This window comes from Diospyros lotus, chromosome 4 (assembly GCF_014633365.1).
Source record: "Diospyros lotus cultivar Yz01 chromosome 4, ASM1463336v1, whole genome shotgun sequence".
Lineage (NCBI taxonomy): Eukaryota > Viridiplantae > Streptophyta > Magnoliopsida > Ericales > Ebenaceae > Diospyros > Diospyros lotus.
The window spans coordinates 9,084,035-9,108,359 of record NC_068341.1 but is presented as its reverse complement, the minus strand read 5'-3'; the positions used below and the strand labels follow the sequence as shown (position 1 = coordinate 9,108,359).

At 39.6% G+C, this 24,325-nt stretch overlaps 1 protein-coding gene across 3 annotated transcripts; it reads right to left on the bottom strand.

Annotated features, from left to right (window-relative positions):
• Positions 1-244: 244 nt before the first annotated feature.
• LOC127799235 (chaperone protein dnaJ 10-like) lies at positions 245-23,682 on the bottom strand. Of its 3 annotated transcripts, none has more exons than XM_052333069.1 (11): positions 23,242-23,682; positions 22,433-22,549; positions 21,003-21,062; positions 20,141-20,223; positions 19,805-19,964; positions 18,143-18,272; positions 15,832-15,990; positions 1,700-1,878; positions 1,522-1,602; positions 1,283-1,441; positions 245-700 (listed from the first exon to the last, which is right to left on the bottom strand). In XM_052333069.1, the coding sequence occupies exons 1-11, from the start codon at positions 23,326-23,328 to the stop codon at positions 605-607; spliced, it is 1,311 nt and encodes a 436-aa protein (XP_052189029.1). In that variant the 5' UTR covers positions 23,329-23,682; the 3' UTR covers positions 245-604. The 3 variants fall into 3 exon arrangements, with proteins under 3 accessions (XP_052189029.1, XP_052189030.1, XP_052189031.1); XM_052333070.1 differs by having other exon boundaries at positions 22,439-22,549; XM_052333071.1 differs by lacking the exon at positions 22,433-22,549 and having other exon boundaries at positions 23,242-23,681.
• Positions 23,683-24,325: the final 643 nt, after the last annotated feature.

Sequence of the window (24,325 nt, the reverse complement as noted above, 5' to 3'; positions counted from 1 at the left end):
AATACTAATAATAAATCAAATGAAATGTCTTTGAAAATGGCCCAAACTATACCTGAAATTTAACCTAATAGTGTTTCTTCTTGTCCCTGCAAAGCTTTACCATTTTCAACATCTGCGGCTGCCTTCATCTGCAAACTCATTCCTACTTATGTCTTCCCTGCACTTCCACCCACAACAGATTCTCAAATTCTTGCCCAAAAGTTAAAGCAATTTTCCTCACCAAAATCTTGACTAAAGCAAGGGAGAACGTAAATTCTTCGGCCTGAATATACAACTGCAAACGCAACTGTGAATACATGAATTCAACACTAATATTCAAATTACAACATAACCCCATCTCTCCAATGAAAGGTAATATCATCAACAACCCTCCCTCTCAATCAATGTTTGTTTCCATCTTCCAGGAATACAAATACGCCATGGCAGGCAGTTAAACACGAAGGATATGCCTCACATCATACATGTATCTATATAAACACATCCAGCAGATAACAAGGCCCCCAAAAGGACCACTACCACCCCAAACTTTCTTCTCTAGAATATATTCAACAATTTAAGACTCTCCTAACCAGTACTATCAAAGTAGCAATCCAGTCCAGCGTGTTTATGGATGTCTCTGCGCGCCAGGTGGTGCTGTTGGCATTGGGAAGTTATAGTGAAATTGGGCACCGGCAATTTGGGGAGCCTCCACATATGGGCTCTAGAACAACCAATTAAAGAAGAGAATAATGAACACCGACCAAAAATAAGAAAAGAAAACAAATAGCACAATTAAGTAGGTAAAAAAAAAAGTTATTTTTTTCTTTTTCAAAATGCATGAAAATAAGAAAAATAAAAAAACAAGAAACATGTGGAAATCCATATGCAAGCAATCCCATGACTTACTAAACACATAAGCCACACATCCTCCTACCTATCACAAATTTAACTGACTAGTTGCAATAACATCTAATGTCCTGTGTTTTTAACCCCCGCTTTGATCTAAGCCCCCCTCCATTTGGATTCGAATTCCTACCAGTCATCCAAATACTACAGTGAAAAAGATTTCTGATATAAAACAAGGTAAAGCTCCCTTATGCAGTTAGTATTTGAACTGGCTCCATTACTGTTGTGTGTGGGGGTAAGGTTCTCCATTTTCATCAATTTCTACCTTAAAAGGCAATATCACACAGATTACTAGTTACAGATGAAAAGATGGCAATGCCTTCAAGTGCTAAAATGATCCTACAAGTTATAATGTAGAATAACAAGATCAATGACTTAGGCAGAAAAAGAAAGGTACCGGGTTTACAAATGCAGAACATGATGTTTCTTCAGGATTTGAAGACTTTGGAGATAAACTTGGAGAAGAAGCTGCAGCGCTAGGTTCTCCTCCATTGAGTTTATGGAGGTTATCATTCAGTGCAGTTTCATTCTCATTAGCATTAGCTGGCTTAACCCTCTGATCCATGAGAATATGCCATGAGTACAGCAGAACTGTATGATGTAACAACATGAAGCAGAGAAAAAAAGAAACAATACCTGAAAGATTTTACCAAGAGTTTTCAAACCCTTTGCTCGACCACGTAGCTCCTCTTTCCTTGCACTATTATCTTGAAGAACCTATTGAAGAACATGGATTGCCATGAAACAAGATTAGGTACATGGTGTAAGACTGCCAGTCCAACGCTGAAAAACAACAGCTGGGTATTGAAACAACCATCTGACAAACACGGGAAAGGGTGGCTTCAATATCAGCTACATTAAGTTTCCAAAGGGAATCAATCATCAACTTCTTGTGAGTCTGCATGTATGCGTCTAGTTCTTCCTCAGTGTAGTTTCCTTCTGCATTGAGCTGCCGTTTCATATCCTCTTGAAGCTGGATTAAAGCAATAGCACCTACCAACAACCATTTACTTAGAATGCCAAAAAAGGAAACAAAAATGAATAAAATGACATTACAGCCCATAAAGCTTTGCAGCTGTACACAAATGTTAATTAACATAATCTCTCCACATTCATGACTAGGGCTGTCAAAATCATGCAGTTTATGACATTGTACAAATCACAGAAAAGAAAAAGGAAATGGAGTTCAATTGATTTCCAGCCTCTCAACTGGTTTTGCCATTAGGAGCTGTCAGATCCTAGATCTGACAGTATTCTCAACTATTTAGAAGAGAATTTGGCGGGGAAAATGAGAGGGAGAGGGAAGAGAATTTGAGAATTGAGGAAGGAAAGATCGAGAGAGGGAGAGAGAGAGAATTGGAGGAGGGAATTCAGATCACTTCAATTATATTGCATGATTTGAAAATAGGCTGGGTCAAATCTTTATACTGATCCACAATAGGGAATTGGCGCCAAGAACAGTTACCCAATTCCGAGTACAACTTGTAATGCATACACCAAGTACAACTCCCTTATAGCCATATCTACCCTCAATGTAATAACCCAAGGTCTAGGTACATGACAACTTTCCTCCCCCTTAAAATATTTCTTGTCCTTAAGAAATGCAAAGTAAATTTGCAGAGCTGGCAAATTGCTTAAGAAGATCGGGTAAGTATTCCCAGGTATTGTTGTCAATGTGTAGATGATCTGTTTATCCAAAATGGCCGCCGGTGCTGCTGCGTCTTCTTCTTCACTGAAGTGAGGGGGAAGTGCTGGACTTGCCACATTGGCCGTGATAGACTTCTTAAGTAGGGAGACATGGAACACCGAGTGAATTTAAGTTCCCTTGGGTAGTTGTAGCTTGTAGGCCACCTTCCCTATCTTTGCAAGGACGGGGTAAGGCCCATAGAATTTTGGGCTTAGCTTAGAGATTGGCTAGCGAGAGAGGGCTTCAGGTGGGGGTGGCTCAATCTTAAGTAGACTTCATCTCCTACTTCGAACTCCCTCTCACTCCGCTTCTCATCTGTAATTTATTTCATCTGATTTTGAACATTGACCAACTCCGTCTTCAATGTTTGTAATATATGTTGCATGTGCTGTAAGTAGGCACCAATTGCTGCCACTGTAGTGGGTCCCCCAATAGCTGGTAATAGGGATAGTTTGTAGCCATACAGATCTTCGAATAGTGTCATTTTGATCAAACTATGGTGGCTGGAATTGTACCACCATTGGGCTAGTGACAACCATTTATGTCATCCCTTAGGTTGCAGAAAACAGAAGCACCGTAGGTATGTTTCAAGACACTGATTAGCCCGTTCAGATTGGCCATTTGTCTCCGAATGGTAGACAGTGGACATGTGTAGTTTAGTGCCCAAAGCCCGTAGTAATTCCTGCCAAAATAAGCTGGTGAACACCTTATCTCGATCTGATATATTTGACTGAGGTACCCGTGCAACTTGACTATGGTGTCCAAGAAAAGCTTGGCCACTTCTTGTGATGTAAAGGGATGGAATAGGCTTAGGAAGTGGCTAAACTTGGTAAATCGATCCACCACCACTAGAATACAGTCTTTCCCTTCTGACCTGGGCAATCCCTCTATAAAGTCTAGGGTTGTATTGGTCCATGCCTGTTCAAGAATGGGCAGAGGTTCCAAGAGGCCCGGGCATGCCACTGTCTCCTGCTTGCACCTCTTACATGTGTCACAAATCATGACAACCTCCATCATTGATTTCTTTAAATTTGGCCAGTTAAATAGATGTTTCACTGCCTTGTAGGTATTCTTAATACCCAAATGCCCTCCAAGAGGTGATTCATGCAAGGATTGGAGGATTTTACTCTTTAATGCCTCACACTCCCCAATCACTAACCTTGATATCTTATCAGCCCATTAAGCAAGGTATATCCAGGTCTTCTATTGGCATCAATACTCAATTGCTCCAATAATTCCCTTGTCCACTCCCCTGTTTCATAGCTGGATGTGACTTCTTGATACCAATCTGGCAACAATGTTGTGATGGCTGCGTTTGTTCCCTTTTCATGGCAGCGGGGATAGGGCATCTGCAACCACATTTTCCCTTCCCTTCCTAAATTGTATCACGTAATCTAGCCCCATGGCCATGCCCTTCTTTTGGAGATGTGTGCAATCTCTGTAGTAGTAGGAACTTAAGGCTCTCATGAACTATTTTGATTATGAATTACCCTCCTTCTAAATAGTGTCTCCATTTGTCAACGACCATCAGTACTACAAGTAACTCCTTATTATATATGTTGAGCCCTCAGTGCCTTAGAGCCTAGCTAATGAAAGCCAATGGTCGGCCATCTTGTGCCAAGATTGATCCAATCCCTATATTGTTGGCATCAATCTCTAATGTGAATGGCTTGCTAAAATCCGGTAACCCCAATACTGGAATTTCACTCATCACCTTCTTAAGTTGTTCAAGTGTCTCCTCAACCCTTACATTCCATCTGAACCCATCTTTCTTTAATAATTCAGTCAAGGCTTTGCTGATCACCCCATAGTTCTTCACGAATCTTCTATGATAACCAATTAGCCCCATAAATCCCCTTAAGGCTTTGATACTGGTAGGTTTAGGCCATGCAATCATGGCAGCTATCTTCTTAGGATATCTGCTAACTCCAACACTTGAAATAACATGCTCCAAATATTCTACCTGCTTCTGTGCAAAAGCACACTTGAACCTTTTGATATACACCCGATTGAATCTAAGGACCTTGAATGCAATCCTAAAGTGGTCTAAGTGTTGGGAGAATAGCAGGCTATAGATTAAGATGTCATCAAAGAATACCAACACAAACTTTCTGAGGTAGGGTTTAAAGATTTAGTTCATTAGGGCTTGAAATGTGGTCGGTGCGTTAGTTAGCCCAAATGGCATTACTGTAAACTCATAATGGCCAAGATAGGTTTTAAAGGCTATCTTTGGTATATCGTCTGGGTTCATCTGGATTTGATGATATCCTGATCTTAGGTCTAATTTGGCAAATACTGAGGCATGTTTGAGTTTGTCTAATAAGTCTTCGATGATTGGAATGAGAAATTTATCTTTGACAATGATGGTGTTGAGTTTACGGTAGTCAATGCAAAAACACCATGTATCATCTTTCTTTTTAACCAACAAAACAAATGAGGCAAATGGGCTTCGATTGGGCCTGATTATAGAGTGGTTTAACATGTCCGTCACTAGTTTTTCAATCTCTGATTTGAGTTTGGAAGGATATTTGTAGGATCAGATGTTTACCGGTTCAACATTTGGTTGGAGGCCTTTTAGGTGGTAGTGACTTAGGTTCTACAAATAAGTCCTGAAATTCAACCAGTAGTGTATCTAATAAGGTCAATTTGTGTACCTACCATAGGTGCTAAGGTTGATTGCTAGTAGTCATCATACACTCCCCTTCTCGTTCTTCCTGACCTTTTATTTCCTCTCTCACTATCAGCTCCCGAGGATTTGAATGGTTTACTCAATCAATTGGACGATCGAGAATGGTAACCGAGAAGAATAGAGAGAGAGAGGGAGAGAGATGAGACGAGAGAGAGAATAGAAACTTCAGAGAATATTCATTAATGATGATTGGAGAAATGATCAGCTCATATATATAGCTGATCCAACTCGTCCCATGTGCAGTAAAAAATTATTGTTGCTAGGAATGTGCTAGCTCCCTAATGCAGCACCAAACAATTTACAACTCCTTAAAACATACTTTCTAATATACTACTTACTACCCTTAGTATAGCCCAATTACACTAGCACCCTCTCCTTATCTCGCGACACATGACAATTACCCTCCCCTTCAAAATGTTGTTGTCCTCAAGAAATGCTGAGAAGGCCTGCTGCTTGAGGGAACTGCTTGAGAATATCCGAAAGGTATTCCCAAGTATTGTTGCCGGGATGTAGGTTAGACCATTGTACAATGGGAGCCCCTTGTTTGTAGATGACTCTTCTGTCAATTATAGCCGTAGGTTCCTTCGGACTGTCATCTGAATCTAGGAAATGAGGTAACATTGGACTGACAGGCTGCTGCCCCACTGCCTTTTTAAGTAATGATACATGGAAGACCGGATGTATATTGGAGTTATCTGGTAGTTGTAATCGATAGGCCACACTCCCTAGACAAGCTAGCATTGAAAAGGGTCCATAAAACCTCAAACTGAGCTTTGAATTGGCCTTCCCGAGTAGGGTTTTTAGATGGCTCGGTTGAAGCTTCAAATATACCCAATCTCCCACCTAGAATTCCCTTTCACTTCTCCTTCTATCAGCAAACCGTTTCATACGATTCCTAGCATTGGCCAATTCTATTTTGAGTGTTTGGAAAGCCTGTTGCCTCTATTGAAGGTATGCATCCAAGGCTGCCACTGTGGAGGAGTTCCCCAGATTTGGCAGCAAGGTTGGTTTGTACCCATACAAGGCTTCAAAAGGAGACCTTTTGATGGAGTTGTGGTAGTTGGAATTATACCACCACTGCGCCAACGCAAGCCACTTATGCCAGGACTTCGACTGTAGGAAACAAGCACATCTTAAGTATGTCTCCAAGCACTGATTTACCCTCTCGATTTGACCATTAGATTCTGGATGGTAGGCCGTCAACATGTTGAGTCGAATCCCCAATAAGCCCATCAATTCCTTCCACAGTAGGCTAGAAAAAATTTTATCCCGATCCGATACTATAGCTTTAGGAATTCCGTGTAATTTCACCACTTGGTCTAGGAACACTTTAGCTATCTCTTGAGTTGTGTAGGGGTGTGTCAGCCTTATGAAGTGGGCAGATTTTGTAAATCTATCCGCTATCACCATAATGCAGTCTTACCCTTCCAACCTAGGTAAGCCCTCAATGAAATCCATTGAGATACTTTCTCATGGTCCTCCTGGTATATCTAATGGTTGTAACAACCCCGGAATAGCCATCGTTTCTGATTTGCACATTTTGCAGACATCACAACTCAACACAAAATCCATCACATACTTTTTTAGCCCTGGCCAATGAAAGAGCTGCTTGACCTTGTGATAGGTAGTGATTACGCCAGAGTGTCCTCCTATTGGTGAACTGTGCAGCGCCTCCATAATCTTTTTCTTCAAATTTTCATCCTTCCCTATCACTAACCTTCCTCTGTTTCGAATAAGGCCGTTGGTCAAGGTATACCCTTGCTTGGCATTAGGATCCACCACTAGTTGTTGTAGAAGCTCCAGAATGCTCTTATCCGTTTCATAGCTCGAAACCACTTCACGGTGCCAATCTGGAACCACCACTGTGAGGGCAACAACGTGTCCCTCTTCATAGCACCTTAATAATGCATCCGCAACTAGGTTTTCCTTTCCCTTCCGGTATTGGATTACATAATCCAACCCCATTAATTTGGTCATCCCTTTATGTTGCAACTGAGTATGTAGTTTCTACTAAAGTAAGACCTTCAGACTCTCGTGGTCTATTTTGATCACAAATTTACTTCCCTCCAAGTAGTGCCTCCATTTATCTACAACCATCAGCACTGCCAGTAGTTCCTTCTCATATATGCTTAACCCAAGATGTCGAGGAACTAATGCCTTGTTGAGAAATGCTAGGGGCCTACCTTCCTAGACCAATATAACCCCAACTCCAGAAGCACTGGCATCAGTCTCCAACACAAATGGTTTGTCAAAATCCGACAGTCCTAGTGTTGGAACCTCACTTATAACCTTTTTAAGTTTATCAAAAGCCTCCTTGCCCCTGTCATTCCACTAGAAGCCATCCTTCTTTAGTAACTCTGTTAGTGGCCGGTTGATTATTCCATAATCTTTGACAAACCAGCAATAATACCGGTCAAACCCAAAAATCCCCTTAATCCTTTAACATTTTGAGGCCTCGGCCACTCCACCATGGTTGCTACCTTGCTAGGGTCGATGCTTACCCCTGCATTAGATATTATATGGCCCAAATACTCCACATGACTCTGTGCAAAAGCACACTTAGACTCCTTAACATACAATTTATTGAGTTTATGGACCTCAAAAGTGGTTTTCAGGTGGTCTAGGTGCTTGGCAAATGAGGGACTATAAATCAGAATGTCATCAAAAAAGACTAAAATAAATTCACGCAAGTAGAGTTCAAATATTTGGTTCATCAACGCCTGAAAGGTAGCTGGGGCGTTGGTGAGTTCGAAGGACATTACCTTGAATTCATAGTGCCCTTGGTGAGTTTTAAAAGCGGTTTAAGGGATGTCTTAAGGCTCCATCCGAATTTGGTGGTAACCTGCTCTAAGGTCCAGCTTAGTGAAAACGGATGCATGCTTCAACTCATCAAGTAAGTCATCTACAATGAGTATGAAAAACTTGTCCTTGATGGTTATGGCATTGAGCTATCGATAATCAACACAATTGAAAATAGTTATGCCACCTGGGAGAGTTTGTTCTCGAGTAGTTTCTATAATCTCTTATCCCTGATCATCTTGCAAGTTCCCACTTCCATATTCCCTTGTAGGATCACCCTTTGGCCTTCCTTCTCCGAGGTTACTTCTATCTTGTTGAAGTTGAAACTGATTAGGTTCACCCCTTTCATCCAATCTACCTCCTCCGAGTTTCAATAATCTTAGGTCAGCCTCAAAAGTCTCCCCCTGCATTTCCCAACAAAACCCCATGCAAGCTAATTTATCACCTTACTGCCATTAGCAACAGTAACTAATAGCGGCTGAGTGCTAGATAGCTCACACTTCATCTTCTTGGTTGTTCCTTCGTCAATAAAGCTGAGGATGCTCCCACTATTTATTAGAACCTGATAGGTCCCGATTCATGGGACTTACCAAATAAGGTCTGAGAGGCAGGGGTGGGGTGGTAAATTGGCTGGCTAGCATAACAGCCAGCCATGTGCGCAAGGGAGAGAGTGGGGAAATTGCTGAGTGTTGCGTAACAGAATGTGGTTGAGGGGGGAGAGGGATGGATATATGTAAAGGGTGAAGATATTGAGAAGGGGATGATTTTGGTATTGAGTCTTAGGGAGAGTTAAGGGCCTCTCGAATGCCCTATTGTTCTTATTTTTCCTTGCTGCAAATTATTGGAAACCATTGATATTCGATTGCTGTTGAATTTGCTATCTGGTATCCTATCAATTTGGTATCAGAGCATCTCCGATCCTAATGGAGGACCTGACCAATCGAGTGGGTGACTTGGAGATGAGGGTGGAAGGCATGCAACGGAGTGTTCAAGAGGTGGGGAAGAAGGTAGCGAGCTTGCTGGAACAGTTCGCTTGGATGAGAACGAGGTGGGAAGAGCAGGATCGGGAGAGGAAGAACGAGGAGAGACGGGAGGAGCAAGAGAGAGAGGGGAACGGGAAACGAGATGAGGAAGACCCACCTGTGGGTTCGCCCTTGACAAGGGAGGGAACGCCGGTAGCTGGAGCGAGAAGTGGCGAAGGGGCCGATTGGGTCAATGGTGTCGGAAGGCAGGAGTATCGTGGGAGATGCCTAGAAATACCCATCTTCGAGGGAGATGATCCAAATGGCTGGGTCTTTAGGGCTGAGGGCTACTTCGTTGTGAACAAGTGGTCCGATGTGGAGAAGATGGAGGGGATGCAGAAGGGGTGCGACGCCATAAGAGGGGAGGATCAAGAACGGGAGAGGAAGATCAAAGCGAAGAAGGGAGATAGACCTTCGGAATTTACCCAGAATTCCGAGGGATCACCTGGAATCAAAATGGGCAGGGAGTTCGAGGGTGGAATTGGAGGGAATTGGCGTTCGGACGTGCGTGGAAGAAGGCTGGAGATGCCGCTCGTTGAAGGTGAAGAACGTGACGGCTGGATACTCCGAGTCGAACGTTACTTTGCGAAGGCTGGGATGACTGATAAGGAGAAGTTAGATGCAGCAGCATGGTGTTTGGAGGGTGTTGCATTTTCATGGTTCCAGTGGAAGCAACGGAGACGAAGAGTGAGAAGCTGGGAGGAGTTGAAGGGGCTACTGAGGAATCACTTATGGTCCATGCTAGAAGGCGCGGTGGACGAGCTGCATATTGAAGGGGGATTGGCGGTTGATTAGATCATGGTGTCGCGAGGTAGAGTGGCTGCCGACGACGACGGTGTCTGGGAGTTCCACGGCGAGGCAGAATGGCAGCCGATGATCGATCCATTTAAAAGGCCACAGACGGCCGATCCGGTGACAGCCAAGGAGAGCATCTTGCTGAGGAAGAGGGCGCCATCAACGATCCAGGTTGTCTGGGAAGCTAATTTGATTCTTAGCCCAGTTTCTCAGAGAGTTCAAATGGGGTGGGTTGATAATAGAGGGCCCCCCATGTATTCTCACAATCATGAGGGGGTGGGTGCCTTGTCCAAGGTCATGATGGTGGAAGGGCAACCTATTTCTAGAAGTCCAGGGCTCAATTTGCATTCTATTGTGGAGCCCAATGAATGTGCATCACTATCAAGCATTCCTCATGGTATATGGTACTGTCCGTATTGCCATAATATGTTCCAAAGAGATAAGTTTGTGAAGCATAATGCTAATGCTGGAGTAGCTGGAAGGGTTTCAGGAATTGATCCTATTGAAGAAATAACCAAACGTTGTATTAGAATTGTCAAAAATCCTGAAGATGTTGAGGTCATTGCATGTGTTTTGTGTAGAGGTTCTAATTTTAGCAAATCTGGATTTGGCCCACAGACCGTTATAGTTTGCGATCAGTGTGAGAAAGAATATCATGTCAGCTGCTTGAAGGAACATAAGATGGCCGATCTAAAGAAATTGTCAAAGGGAAACTGGTTCTGTTGCATGGGTTGTAGGATGACCTATTCTGCTTTACAAAATTTACTAACTTGTGGAGAAGAAAAAATCCAAGATTCTCTGTCGGATGTCATAAAGAAGAAACATGAGGACAAAGTTCCACATATGGTTTCTGACTTTGACCCTATTGTCGATTCAGGAACTGGACGTGACTTAATTCCATCTATGGTTTATGGAAGGAGCTCAAGGGGCCAAGACTTTGGAGGAATGTACTGTGCAGTATTAATGGTGCACTCATCCATTGTATCAGCCGGAATCTTCAAGCTTTTTGGACAAGAAATTGCAGAGCTTCCTTTGGTTGCAACAAGTAATGATAACCAAGGCAAGGGCTATTTCCAGATATTGTTTTCCTGTATTGAGAAACTGCTTGCAAGCTTCAATGTGAAGAACTTGGTGCCCAATGGTATTGACCCAAAGATCTTAAATAATTATGGAAATTTGGGTGAACTTCATGATGAGGTTGAGAATTGGCAAGCCTTGAAGCAACTGACAAAGTCAAGGTGCTGGGAGTTCGACCAGGGTCCGGAAAGAACTTACAGAGGTTTGAAGTGCTCATACAATGGAAGAGGGCTACCCCTAGTGGAAGCTACTTGGGAGCCTTACCTTTTGATCCAGTAGCAATTTCCAATTTTTTTTCCACCTTGAGGACAAGGTGAAAGTTGGGGGGGGAGTAATGATAGGTCCCGATTCATGGGACTTACCAAAGAAGGTCTGAGAGGCAGGGGTGGGGTGGTAAATTGGCTGGCTGGCATAATAGCCAGCCATGTGCGCAAGGGAGAGAGTGGGGAAATTCCTGAGTGTTGCGTAATAGAATACGATTGAGGGGGGAGAGGGATATATGTAGAGGGTGAAGATATTGAGAAGGGGATGATTTTGGTATTGAGTCTTAAGGAGAGTTAAGGGCCTCTCGAATACCCTATTGTTCTTATTTTTCCTTGCTGCAAATGATTGGAAACCATTGATATTCGATTGCTGTTGAATTTGCTATCTGGTATCCTATCAATTTGAGTAATGATAGGTCCCAATTCATGGGACTTACCAAAGAAGGTCTAAGAGGCAGGGGTGGGGTGGTAAATTGGCTGGCTGGCATAACAGCCAGCCATGTGCTCAAGGGAGAGAGTGGGGAAATTGCTGAGTGTTGCGTAACAGAATGCGGTTGAGGGGGGAGAGGGATATATGTAGAGGGTGAAGATATTGAGAAGGGGATGATTTTGGTATTGAGTCTTAGGGAGAGTTAAGGGCCTCTCGAATGTCCTATTTTTCTTATTTTTCCTTGCTACAAATTATTGGAAACCATTGATATTCGATTGCTGTTGAATTTGCTATCTGGTATCCTGTCAAAACCATGAGTGTACTATCCCTCACTCTCCCCTCTACTTTGAAGATTTTACTACTAGCCATTCCCTTGATTGCATGTAGTGATATGGCTCCATTGTCTTATTCTTCCAATTCATTCACAATTGCCACCCCTTCTTCCCCAGCATCTTCTTCTACTTTTCCCCCCTCTAATAGGAGCAATTGCCTCCTGCATTGATGTCCTAGATAATATCTATCTCCACATCTGAAGCACAAACCAGCTTGCCTTCCTTGTCTCATAAGCCTTCCCCCTTGTTGCATTGGTGGTGCAGACGGTGGGATCGTCTGATACCTAAACCCTGCACCTGCTTTAGTCAACTCATTTCCCTGCATCGTTCCTCCTACCTACATCACACCATAGTTTCCCCCCTTACCACGCATCCTTTGTTTTCTTATTAGCACCTCTACAATTAATTCCTACTGGGAAGCATTTTCAGTTGCTTCCTATAGTCTTAGGCTTCAACATCTTCACCATGGGCCTAAGACCGTCGCTCAGGCCACTGATAACGCTTGATATGAAATATTGCTCACTCATGTAGGGGTTTTGACTCAGCATGAGCAATTTTGACTCCTTGAATTTGAGTTGATATTCCTATACTATCCCATCCTATTTCAGCTTATTTAACTCTTCTACTATATCCATCATACCTCAATCTCCAAACCTTTCAAACAATCCCTTAACAAATTCTTCCCAATTATAATCATCCCTCACTCTGGATCATCCCTGGAACCACATATCTCCAACATCATTTAAATAAGCAAACGTCGAGGTAACCCTCTAGCTATTAGCCACTTGGTGAATGTTGAACAACTTCTTACGCCACCTTACCAACCATCAAGGCTTTTGCCCCTCAAACAAAGGTAATTCCAGTTTTGGCACTAGAAAACTGGATTGGTGGGGGTCACCTGTATCTCCTGCCTCCTTTCCACCACATGCCTCACCAGTGCTCCTTGTTCAAAAAAAGGATGACACATGGAGGTTTTGTGAGGATTACCGACAGCTTAATTCTAATACCATTAAAAACAAATTTCCTATACCGATTATTAAAAACCTACTCAATGAATTATCCAGTGCTACAATTTTTTTCCAAATTGGACCTGAGCCAGATATCACCAAATCCGAATGAAACCATCAGATATAACAAAAACAACTTTTCGGACACACCAAGGGTTATACAAGTTCACTGTTATGCCATTCGAACTTACCAATGCCCTAGCCACTTTCCAAGACTTAATGAACTAAATTTTCAGTCCTTATCAGAGAAAGTTTATACTCATTTTCTTTGATGATATATTCATATACAACCCCAACCTTGAGCAACATCTATCCCACCTAAGAACAGCTTTTGAAGTCCTTAGATCTAATCAATTGTATGTCAAGTTGTCAAAATGTGCTTTTGCCAAGGGGGAGATGAAGTATTTGGGCCATGTCATTTCAAGAAAGGGAGTCAGCACCAATCCTAAAGAGATAAAAGCCATGGTGAGTTGACCTAGACTTGCAATAGTCAACGAGCTAAGGGAATTCTTGAGGTTGACCGAATACTATAGAAAGTTCATTCAACATTATGGTGTGATAAGTAGGCCTCTTACAGAGCTGCTCAAGGACAATTTTCACTGGAATCCCAGGCTGAGGCAGCTTTTTGGACCCTTAAGAAGGCTATGACTCAAGCCCCGGTTTTGACACTACCCAACTTCTCCAAGCCCTTTGCCTATATCAACTGAGCTTATGCAGGAAGGAAGACCCTTGGCCTATATCAGCCAAGCTTTAGCCATTAGGGGTTGTCAGATCCTAGAAAGTATTCTCAACTATTTAGAAGAGAATTTGGTGAGGAAAATGAGAGGGAGAGGGAAGAGAATTTGAGAATTGGGGAAGAACAAATTGAGAGAGAGAAAATTGAAGGAGGGAAATCAGATCACTTCAATTGTATTGCATGATTTGAAAATAGGTTGGGTCAGATCTTTAAACTGATCCATAGCAGGGAATTGGCACCAAAACTGGTTACCGAATTCCGAGTACAACTTGTAATATATACACCATGTACAACTCCCTTATAGCCATAACTACCCTCAATGTAATAACCCATGGTCTAGGTATATGACAAGGGTAATGTTAGTATTTTTATCCATGTTAAAAGTTGTCTAGAGTATAGGATAAGAATATCAGTGAAAGCAGTGCATTTTTAGGGCTAATGAAGAATTAAATAGAAGTTTATATCTCAATCTATAATTAGTTATAGTAGGGGAGTTAAACTGTAATTATCTAAAAGTCTTCATTGGGATATTCGCCCACTATTGTAAATAGAGGGCATGGGGTGTGTGCACATTAGATTTTACTCTTATTCTCTATGTTCGAATGCAGTGTGTGAGAGAAAAGACTTCTATCCAAAAAAGTTCTTTGTAATCTCCAAGAAGATTGTATTCGGGTGGGATAGAGAGGGAAAAGAGTGATCAATCATGTTGTTTGTACTAATCGGTTTTTGAATAAGATAAAAACTGCTCTCGGGGTGATTTCAAGGCTGGATGTAGGGTTGCTTTCAAGCAATCCAAACCAGGATAAACTATTCTCTTGTTTGTGTGTTGCTATTTTTTCTTTATATATATACATATACACTTGAATCTTCTTCAATATGATTTTGTTTGTCTGAGAGAACAGATACAAGATTTTCAATGGTTGGCACAACAACAATAACAACAACGACGACAACAATAACAATAATAAAACAAAGATAAAACTTAGTAAGATGGATTGTTATAGTTAGGAGCTCTTTTGACAACTCAATCAATGTTTCCTAATGCCAATTCTCTCAACTCCTCACCCGAAATCATTCCAATACAACAGAAATAATAAACAGAAAACAAGAACATAATTTAAATGAAAGAAAAACAGAAAAGAGGGATTTATATATATATATATATATAAAGAACAAAATTCAAGTGGATATCCTCCTGAAAAGGTATTTATGTTTCAATTTGACATGTGGTGATGCTGTGAACCAAAAAATAATTAATAATATCTAACATATAACAATGACAGACAGGTCATATCTCTTTGGTTAATAAGATTCAAAAGGGTAAGTTTAATATTTAGATGCCTTAATCCAGTTATCTACTATGCATGGCTACCCACCATTGAAACTACTCTAGGTAGAAAAAACAAAGTGAACTGAACTAAGTGTGACTTAATTTTTCAGTTCTTTTTTAGGGATGCAGTGAGAAATAAATTTTATTTTCAAAAGGGTAAGCTTCTAATCTGTAATTGGGGCATACTCATATGTCAACTCCATAAAAAAGCATCTTTATGGTTAAACATGTAAAGCCTCCACCCTCTTTTTACTATTGTGAATTTAGTTTCACAAAGTCAGTGATGATGATCTGCAAAAGTGGAGAGCTATGAGGCGGGGACAGATGCACCAAGTACAGAGCACCTAGTGCTAGTACAAATCTAAAAACCCATACATGCAAACAACCCAACCAGGAGAACCAATATGGTGTGACATTCATTCCTAGCACCTAAATGCACCACACGATAGAGAACACAACACTAAAATCTCAACGCTTGAGTATCAGTCCAGGTGCCAATTTGAAACTGAAGGAGCATTTTAATAGTCGATCTACATTTGAATGTGAAATGCAATTTAAAATTCATTCTTGATTCCTAATGCATACAGAGAAGGGTGCACTGAGGTGAAAAATCATCCCTGCAACCAAAAATGGAAACTAGAAAACCAATCATGATGTTCATTGGAATTTGAGAACAATGAGACCCATCAATTGATCTGCTAGACAGTTTAAAGAAGGAAGGAAACTTCAAAAACTGACTGAAGATTGTGTTTTCTCATTTAAGGCCACGCTCTACCAACCTGTTGCGGCTGTTACTTGGGATTTAATGAAATGGCCTTTGTTTCTGAACCACTCAGCAATAAATGGTACCCCCAAATATTTTGCGTTCTTCCCCAGCTCTTTAGCTGCCTGTCTTGCATATATATAGCCAATCGTATTCAACATATCAACACCATAAGCTGTCAAACAAACATGAAATTAATTAGAAAAAGAACATTAGTGTGGTAGCAATATAGGTCCAGGAATGCAATAAAGCAAACAAAATTGAATAAACCTGGAAAATTTGTACTTCTTTCCTATTCAAAGTTTTGCTTGCATATCCAAGCACGCAATATTGAATAAGAATAACAACTCACAATTTTAATCCAACTAGGTGGGGTCAACTACATCAACTCTAGATCTTGAATCAACTCTAACCATGGCCATATCTGAGGCCATTATGTCCTATATCATGTTTAAGGGTGGTTTACCACCAAATTTTCTTCGGTATCCTCACCCTCTTTTGTTACAAATTTCCTCCATGTTATCCACTCACCTCACAGATATTTTCACACACTTGCTTCCCACATGTCAAACCATCTTAATAGTGGCTCCCTCATCTATCTTCAATAGGTACCACTCCAATCTTATTACGCATGATTTGGTTTCTTATTTTGTCTATTATTGTATGGTCATACATCCACCATAACATTCTCCTCTCAAATACACTAACTTTGCACATGTTGGCACTTAGTTGCTTAACATTCTAAGCCACACAACAAATATGGTCTTATAATTGTTTGGTGAAACTTCCCTTTTAAAACTTAAAATGCATTTTATGATCTCATATAATGCTAGACATATTTTTCCACTTTCACCTTTTTGCTTTGATTCTATGAGTACCATCCTTCATAATCCCCTCTTCTTTTTGAAAACCTCGTCCGAGATATCAAAATTGATGGAATAACTTGGTCCCCCAAGTTTCACAAAAATATCATCCACACCTATATTCTTATCAAACTTATATTCCACATACTTAGTTTTTGGCTTAGTTAGTTAAATGAACCTTTGAATTTTAAGAAATTTCTTCGTAATTCGAGTTGATTATTCATGCCTTCTTTTGACTCATCTATCAACATATGGAAAGTCAGACAAGACAGATGTACAAAAGGCTATCAACCCCAGCCAAATGGGTATTGAGAAATTCTCTCTCTAAATATTCCATTCCTTCGTTCTCTCTTTACTATTCTTTTCTCACCACATTCTCATTTCTGACTTAGGCATCGAAGAGGCTTTCTCAAAACCCACTGAGGCAGTTCTTCTTCTGTTGCTGGACCCAAGATCGACTCACAGTGTGGACCTCCATCAGATTCAGGACCCATTTTTTGAGGATGTGCTTTATTGCATCATCTGTTAGAACTTAGAACGAATGTAAAACCCAAGCCTATGGTGGTACAAATCAAGTCTCAACTTGCCACTTCCCTGAATAGTGCAGCCAAAAGTGAGCGTCCACTGCTACCCCCAACCATCATGATGGTGGCATTGTTGTGGAAGAGGTCTGAAATGTTCTAGGGTCTCCTAGGTTTCAGAAAGGTCTTTTGCAATATGTTGAGCAGTCGGTGGGTGTATTAATGATGAATGTTCTAGAACTCAATCTAGGCCATAATTTAGATGGATTTCCATCACAGCTATGATGTGGAAGTTCTATATAAAGTTGAGTCCTAAATTGTGTTCCGCATTCTAGAATGAATTGAGAGTTGAGTTCAACAGTAAGGAGCCTATGTTTCTCTCTCTAGAATTGGGGTGTGCCTCCTACAAGCAAGCTCCTCATGCAGCAATGCAAGTAGGTAGGCTGACCTAGCACTCCTTGGGGGGTGTATGCTAAGTGTCTCACATGGTTGCTTGGTAGGGTCCAAGGCTGTGCTGGCTTGAAATGGTTGCACTTGGTACCGAAGGGCATGTCTAAAGCAAAGCAAAATTAGGTACTGAATTGAAAACAAAAAACCAACGCTTTTACAAGCTCAAATTGTAAATCAAAAATCAGAAGGAACCTTTCACAAAGACATGACCATATGACTTTTGGGTAACCAAAAGAGTTGATACAACTGGGATTTTCCAGCACCTTTTCTCATCTTCTCAGCATTCATTTGGAGTAATTTTGTCTTCTTTTTCCAGAAATCACATTAAAGATGACAGCATACAGTTCAAACTAAGAAAAGTTACATAATGTCCAAGCAAGCTCCTGGAATGCGTCATAAAGGAAAAATGGTTCAATCACACATATATGTTCCAGCACCTGCAATATCCAGTACCAGGCCAAAAAGTTGTCTGGAAATAATAGAAAATACGAACCTGCATTAGAAAGCCTTGATACTTCTGCTTTAGCATGACTAACAAAGTCCTCTTTGTTTCCTTGAACATACAGGTTGAGTCGATCTTTCAGTATTTCAGCAAGCTTCTCTTCTCTTTCCCTTTGAACAACCTTTATTAAAAAACAAATTGATGTAATTAGGCATTTAATACTTTTTTTTGGCAAGTAGGCATTTAATATTTTTTTGTTGGCAAGCAGGCATTTAATATATATTCACATAGCATCACAGTTGAAAAAGTTCAATTTTAAGGGATGTTAAAAAAACAACCTAGTTGATGCTTACAAATATCAACTAATAAAATGTTGAAGTATTTCTTTCTTTAATTTCATTATGGTTCCTTTGCTGGGTAAAATCTTTTTTTCAATCAATTCTAATAGCATCTACACTTCTTGGGTTTTTTTTTTTTTTTTTTTTGGGTTGGGGGGGGGGGGCGGCAATCAACAGGGGAAAGTTGGCTTTTCCAACAGCATGAACATTTCCAGTAATGTCCAATTTGTGATTTACCCTCTGCAGTTAGTTAACATGTAATGCATATTCTAAGAAGCACTGACAGAAATACAGGTGCAGAGCGTGCCAACTTGGAAAAAGTAAAGATACAATACAACAGTAATATTTTATATAACATTATAACAAAAAAGTAGTAATAAAATATTAAAAAGTACCCATAATCCAATGTAAGGATATCATTCAATCTATAATAATGATTATATAAATACTAAAAAAAACCTCTAATCAAACATAAAGATGCCATTAAATCCATAATAGCAATAACATAAAATATAATAAACATACAAAAAAACACAATTTTTTTCAGTGTTTTAATTAATCTCAACTTTGTTTTTTATATGTCACCTACACACTTATTGCATTTGTAGATTTTATCTCAAAAAAAAAAAAGTTACAGAAACTATTAAAATCACTATAGTGTCTACACGTGTGCTTCACATATTCAACAATGGACATGCATGTCCATTGTGTGTCCAAAACGTGTCTAAGAAAATAATAATAAATAATAAATTATGACATGCCATTAGACATGTCTAATACATATCTTGAGGTCCAGTCAATATCCGTGTATGGCATGATACATCACTCATTATCTAGATTCTAGATATATTCTCTCTTTTTTTCATATTTTTGGCATTCTTCTAGTTGCATTAAAACTTTTAGCTTCTGCTGATTAGTTTACCTTCAAATATTCACTCTCTAGTGATTCAGATTTATCCTTTTATTAAGTAAAGACCTACAAGACTCTCCCACAAGGATTATCCTAGTTTTCTGTCAAAGAATCCCAAAATCTTTGGAAGGTTCTTAGTTATCAGCTTCCTTTTCCTGTCACACTCCATTTGCACAGCAGAAAGAAAATGATGTGCCCTATGCCTCAGAAATGATGTAAATAGAAATATGCTGATTAAACGTGATCTGGAAAGAAAATATACACATGCCATTATTTAAGACTGCCCATGTTGAACTGCTTCTCCCCCACCTCCCCCAAAACAACAAAAAAATAGAAAAGAGAGGAAAAGACTGACTTAACTCTTGCATCCAAAGCTTTTCGAAAACTACAACAGTAAACACAATAATACAAGTACATAGAAAAAGTTATATTTGTAGTAGAATAAGTAATGCAGGGAAAATATACCTTCATTTTCTCTTGCAACTTTTTGGCATCAAACTGCTCTCCTTCTGAGAAAATATCCAATGAAGCCATTGATGCCATGGCAAGCTGGCCAATGTACTCCTCAAAAAGCTCGCTCCCAAAGAGCATTGCAAATATTGCAGCAGGATCAATGATTGCTTCTCTGCAATTAAAAGTTATTTTCCAAATAGGTCGCTAATCAAGAAAGATAAAAGTATCAGAAACAAAAATTGGTCAGTTTGAGAAGAATTCACATGTATGTATCTGTTAAAAACTACTTCCAGCACCAGGTTTTACATGAAGCTTAGAGTGCTGTTAATAAGTTAAGATGAAACTGACGTTGAAATTCCTGATTTCCCATTAGCATCGTAGGCCTGTCGTTGTGATGGATCACTTAGCACCTGGTAAGCCTCTCCCAAAACCTGAACTCAGACAAGTAAGACAATATAATTTTTAAAAAGAATCAATAGGTCTCAAAAGTTATTTTAAAGTTATAAAATAAAATAAGATGTACCAGATATATGGGTTGATTCTGGTTATTGCAAGAAATTATTTCCTCTCCTTTTCTTAGTTCTATTATGTTGTTTTGCACATTCTATTTTCCTTAGTTTATACATTTAATAAGTTCATCAAGTTTGTCCGTGTGCATATAACCATGAATGGGTCTGTATCCTCTTAAATGTGCATGAAAAAACAAAGGCTTCACTTTTAAAAAAGAAATCTCCCTAAAACAAGCCTGGCATAGAGGTACATAAACGGGTTGTCAGGTCCTCAGATCTGACTAGGTCAATTCTCTGCTAACTGAGAGAATTAGGGCAGAATTTAGGGAGAAATGAGAAGAAAATTCAGACAAAGAGAGGGAAACAGAAAGAGACAAGAGAGAGAAAGATTGAGAGAGAGAAATTGAGAGAGGGAAACAGAGAATTCTTTCGAAATCTGCTTTGATGCCTTTGCATTCAGCTGGATTAGGTTTATATACTAATCCAGGCAGTTAAGTTTGGTGCCAACACAAAGCTTAAAGTACAACTATGAACAGCTAGTCAAAGTATAAATGCTGTAAAATACCAAGAAACCCTTACAACATTAGGTGCATGACATGGGCATATAATCAAAATCTATCAACAGCCCAGTTCTCAATGTTTACAGTCTCCATTCGAGTCATACTTTGGCAGAACAATTATAACAATGATGAAAAACGTGCCTGAAAATTTTGTGCAGCCAGAGGATCATTAGGGTTTTTATCTGGATGGACCTGCCGTGCCTGCAGCCACAAATACAAATGATGGAGAAGATAAACAATAGTATCCACTTAGTATAATTACTACAGTCATCAAATAGCCAGCAAGAAGGGAAACTAAGTCCATGAAATGCAAAATTTATAGTCCACATGGCTGACTCATCAATGCCTGTAAAACAAAAGTAAAAAAGGAAGGCACTTAAAATTCAGAAAGTCTTGCGGAAACTACAAATTAAAACAGCATCCTAAACTCAAACGGCCAGTTTATTGTAGCTAAGCCCCTCTCAAACATAATAAAATTCACTGGCAGATTGAACTCTTGGATCAGAGTTATAAGGGGGCCCTTACAAAAGATAACATCATAAATAAAAATGATCAACGAGCTAGAATAGAATTTAGGTAGTCAGCCCCACATAGCAGGATTAAGGCTTGATATGTTGTCGTTGTCATTTATTCAACTCTTCAATGAAAAGAAACTAGAATAAATTCTATACAAAATCCAAATTTGTTAGAGCAAATAAATTTCTTGAGAATCAAAAGTACATGACAACCTAATTATGAAGACAATTGGCCACCAGTGAGGGATGGGAACCTGCCAAGCGCAGTTTGAACAGGTTAAGAAAAACTCCCACCGCGTTATTTCGACTTCTGGAGGAACAATTTTTTTTTTTTCTGTTTTTTTTTTTTTTTTTTTTTTTTTTGACAGGAAACTTTTAGACCAACATGGGACCACCAGGCAAGTTGTATGTAGGACTTCAGATTAAGAGGAAAACCCCCACCCTACCATACATGGCCATTTTACCCATTAGCTTTGGAAAATCCTTTGTCCATAATATACAAGTAATTCCTTATATTCAAAAACATGTCTTTATTCTTAGACAGGTGCCCCATTCACATGGTACTCAAAATTTCCAGTTCATTCCTCCGAAGTTACTCATATCACATACAAAAAGAAAGTAACCTAAAGATTATTGTTTAAATATTTTAGTCACTTACTGAACCTCCTATAAGTCATGGAAATGAGCAAGTAATCAGTCCCAGAAAAAACTCACTTCAAACTCCAACTACGCCAAGTGAACCTCACACTCCCTGAAGCTAAAGCACCAGCAACCCTGTCCAGTAAAATCTGAAAACTCCACTGCTCCATTGGTGATGGAGGACCTCAATCTCTCTGCTGGAACTCTAATATCCTAGCAAAAAGAGGAACTCTAATATTGTTGAAGCATGTGCCAAATCAATGAATTACTTCAATATCATTAAACATTTAGGGATTTCGCCTGAAGAGCCCATCCATGCCTATCATCTCGTCATCACTAAGGCCATAAACATTGGAAAAGAACCAAAGGAATCAATCATCAATGTCTCGAGAAGGAAGAAAAAGATAACGGTCCTACTCTTACACCTCTCTTCAAGAACTTCTTCGAGTCCTGAAACACGATGATCCCACCTTCAGTATCCACAGCCCCAAAGCCTTCCCGAAGAGCCCAACCTTCCCCTGAGTCCTGAAACTCCTGATCAGATCCAAATATATTAACTTGACTTTTCATAGAAAACTTTCCAAGATCGGTAGTATGGATGTTGTTGCAATCAATTTTCATCTTCATCTAGATTTTCTTAGAAATTTGGTCATGTTCGAGGTATCTATTTCTTTGAACTTCTCACGAAGACTTAACTCTCTTATCAGTTTTCTTTTCGATCAGAATAGCCTTTCCTCAAGGGTATCACCACCTGCAGTGGCACCAATACCTTAGAATTATAGCCCACCCAAGCAAGACGTTGAGTCGGATAACGTTCTTAGCATGCTATATGCACAAAACAAAGCTGTAATTTATGGTATCAATCCTCCCCATATGTTAACAATGTGTTAAATATGAGCATCAAATAATATTTCGCATTGCTCAATCCTACAGTGGGACTGGTGCCCAATAACTGTAGCCCATTCAAACAAAACCATGACTTCGGTAATGTTTTCTGTCACTGTGTTGTATGCTCTAAACAATGTTGTGCTTTACGAGGCGAGGAATAAGCATAGGGTCTAAGTCTAAAACAGGAAAACAAGTAACTGCAACGTATTTGAACTTCAAACCCTTCCTATCAGACCTAGGATTCATCATTAAGTCAAACAACTATGGATGTTAAGGAAATCATTATATGCACAATAAGCAAACCGTAAGAAGTAGAAATCAACAGAACAGACACCAACCTTAATATAATAAGCTTTCTTAATCTCGGCCTCGGAGGCCGTGGGGCTGATTCCCAGGACATCGTAGTATTCTGTCTCCTTCACCATCCGGTTCTTATTGCAGTTCCTTCCACTTCTTCCTCCGATCGGACAATGAAACAAATTATTTCCACCAAATAATCTGAATTATTGTCGGGGAACTGGTGAATGAAAGAGATGAAATGATCAGGACAGCGGACTGAAACGAAAGATCCCTAAATTCTCTTCTGCTCTGTTCTCCTTTCGAGCCGCTGAGAAAATTTGAAGTTGGGAATAAGAAAGGGGGGGAAGGAGATGGATTGAAGTTGCAGTAGCGGCGATTTCAGCAGGAAATTGCAATGTTTGACCTCCGAACCTCTGGCGTTGACTGCCGTCGCGTGGGTTGCTTCCGCACAACGTGAAAAATCAAATCGTAAGGCGTGGTTTGGTTTTGCCCCTTGTTTGAAGGCATAACTCTTATTTTTTGTATATTGCATCCCATTCCCCTCGAGGTAGGTTTATTTCACTTTGCCCCCGGAAATACTACAAAAGTAAAATGTTGCATTTTTTTTCCTTTTTTTAAGCAAAATATATAAATAACATTTTAAAATATATATATATATACATATGCTTATATGACAGGAAATATAAAAGCTATGTTTATCTCCCTTCAATTGGCAATCAACTAATATAATTTGTCCATTAGCGAAAATATAACAAAATATATTAAAAAAATTTACAAATAAATTATAGTGATATAATATATATATATATTAAAATGATAATATTAACAAACAATGACTTACTTGTAAATAAAGAGAGTTTATCATTGAATAAAGTCAGGAACAAATGACTATAATATAGATAGCAATTTCATAAATAATTTGAGAATCATATTATTTTTAAACAAGTTGTTTAGTTATGTATTTTTTTTGTATTTTGTTTAAGTATTCCAATTATTATTAATTAGTGTCACTTTTTTACTTAAGGGTAAATTTGGCATTTTTAGTTTCATATATAGTTTTTTTAAATTAATTTGGATATTAGGGCTCTTTTTTATATGTACTCTACTTTGTTTAGGTTGAAG

Bases quoted from the DNA above. Each gene is read 5' to 3' on its own strand.
- LOC127799235 (XM_052333069.1), bottom strand. From the start codon at position 23,328: ATGGTGAAGGAGACAGAATACTACGATGTCCTGGGAATCAGCCCCACG. The intron at 21,063-22,432 runs GTAGGACCGTTA...TTGTGGCTGCAG, and splicing joins TCTTGAAGAGAGGTGTAAGA to GCACGGCAGGTCCATCCAGA. The intron at 15,991-18,142 runs GTTCGTATTTTC...TTTGTTTGACAG, and splicing joins ATCAAGGCTTTCTAATGCAG to CTTATGGTGTTGATATGTTG.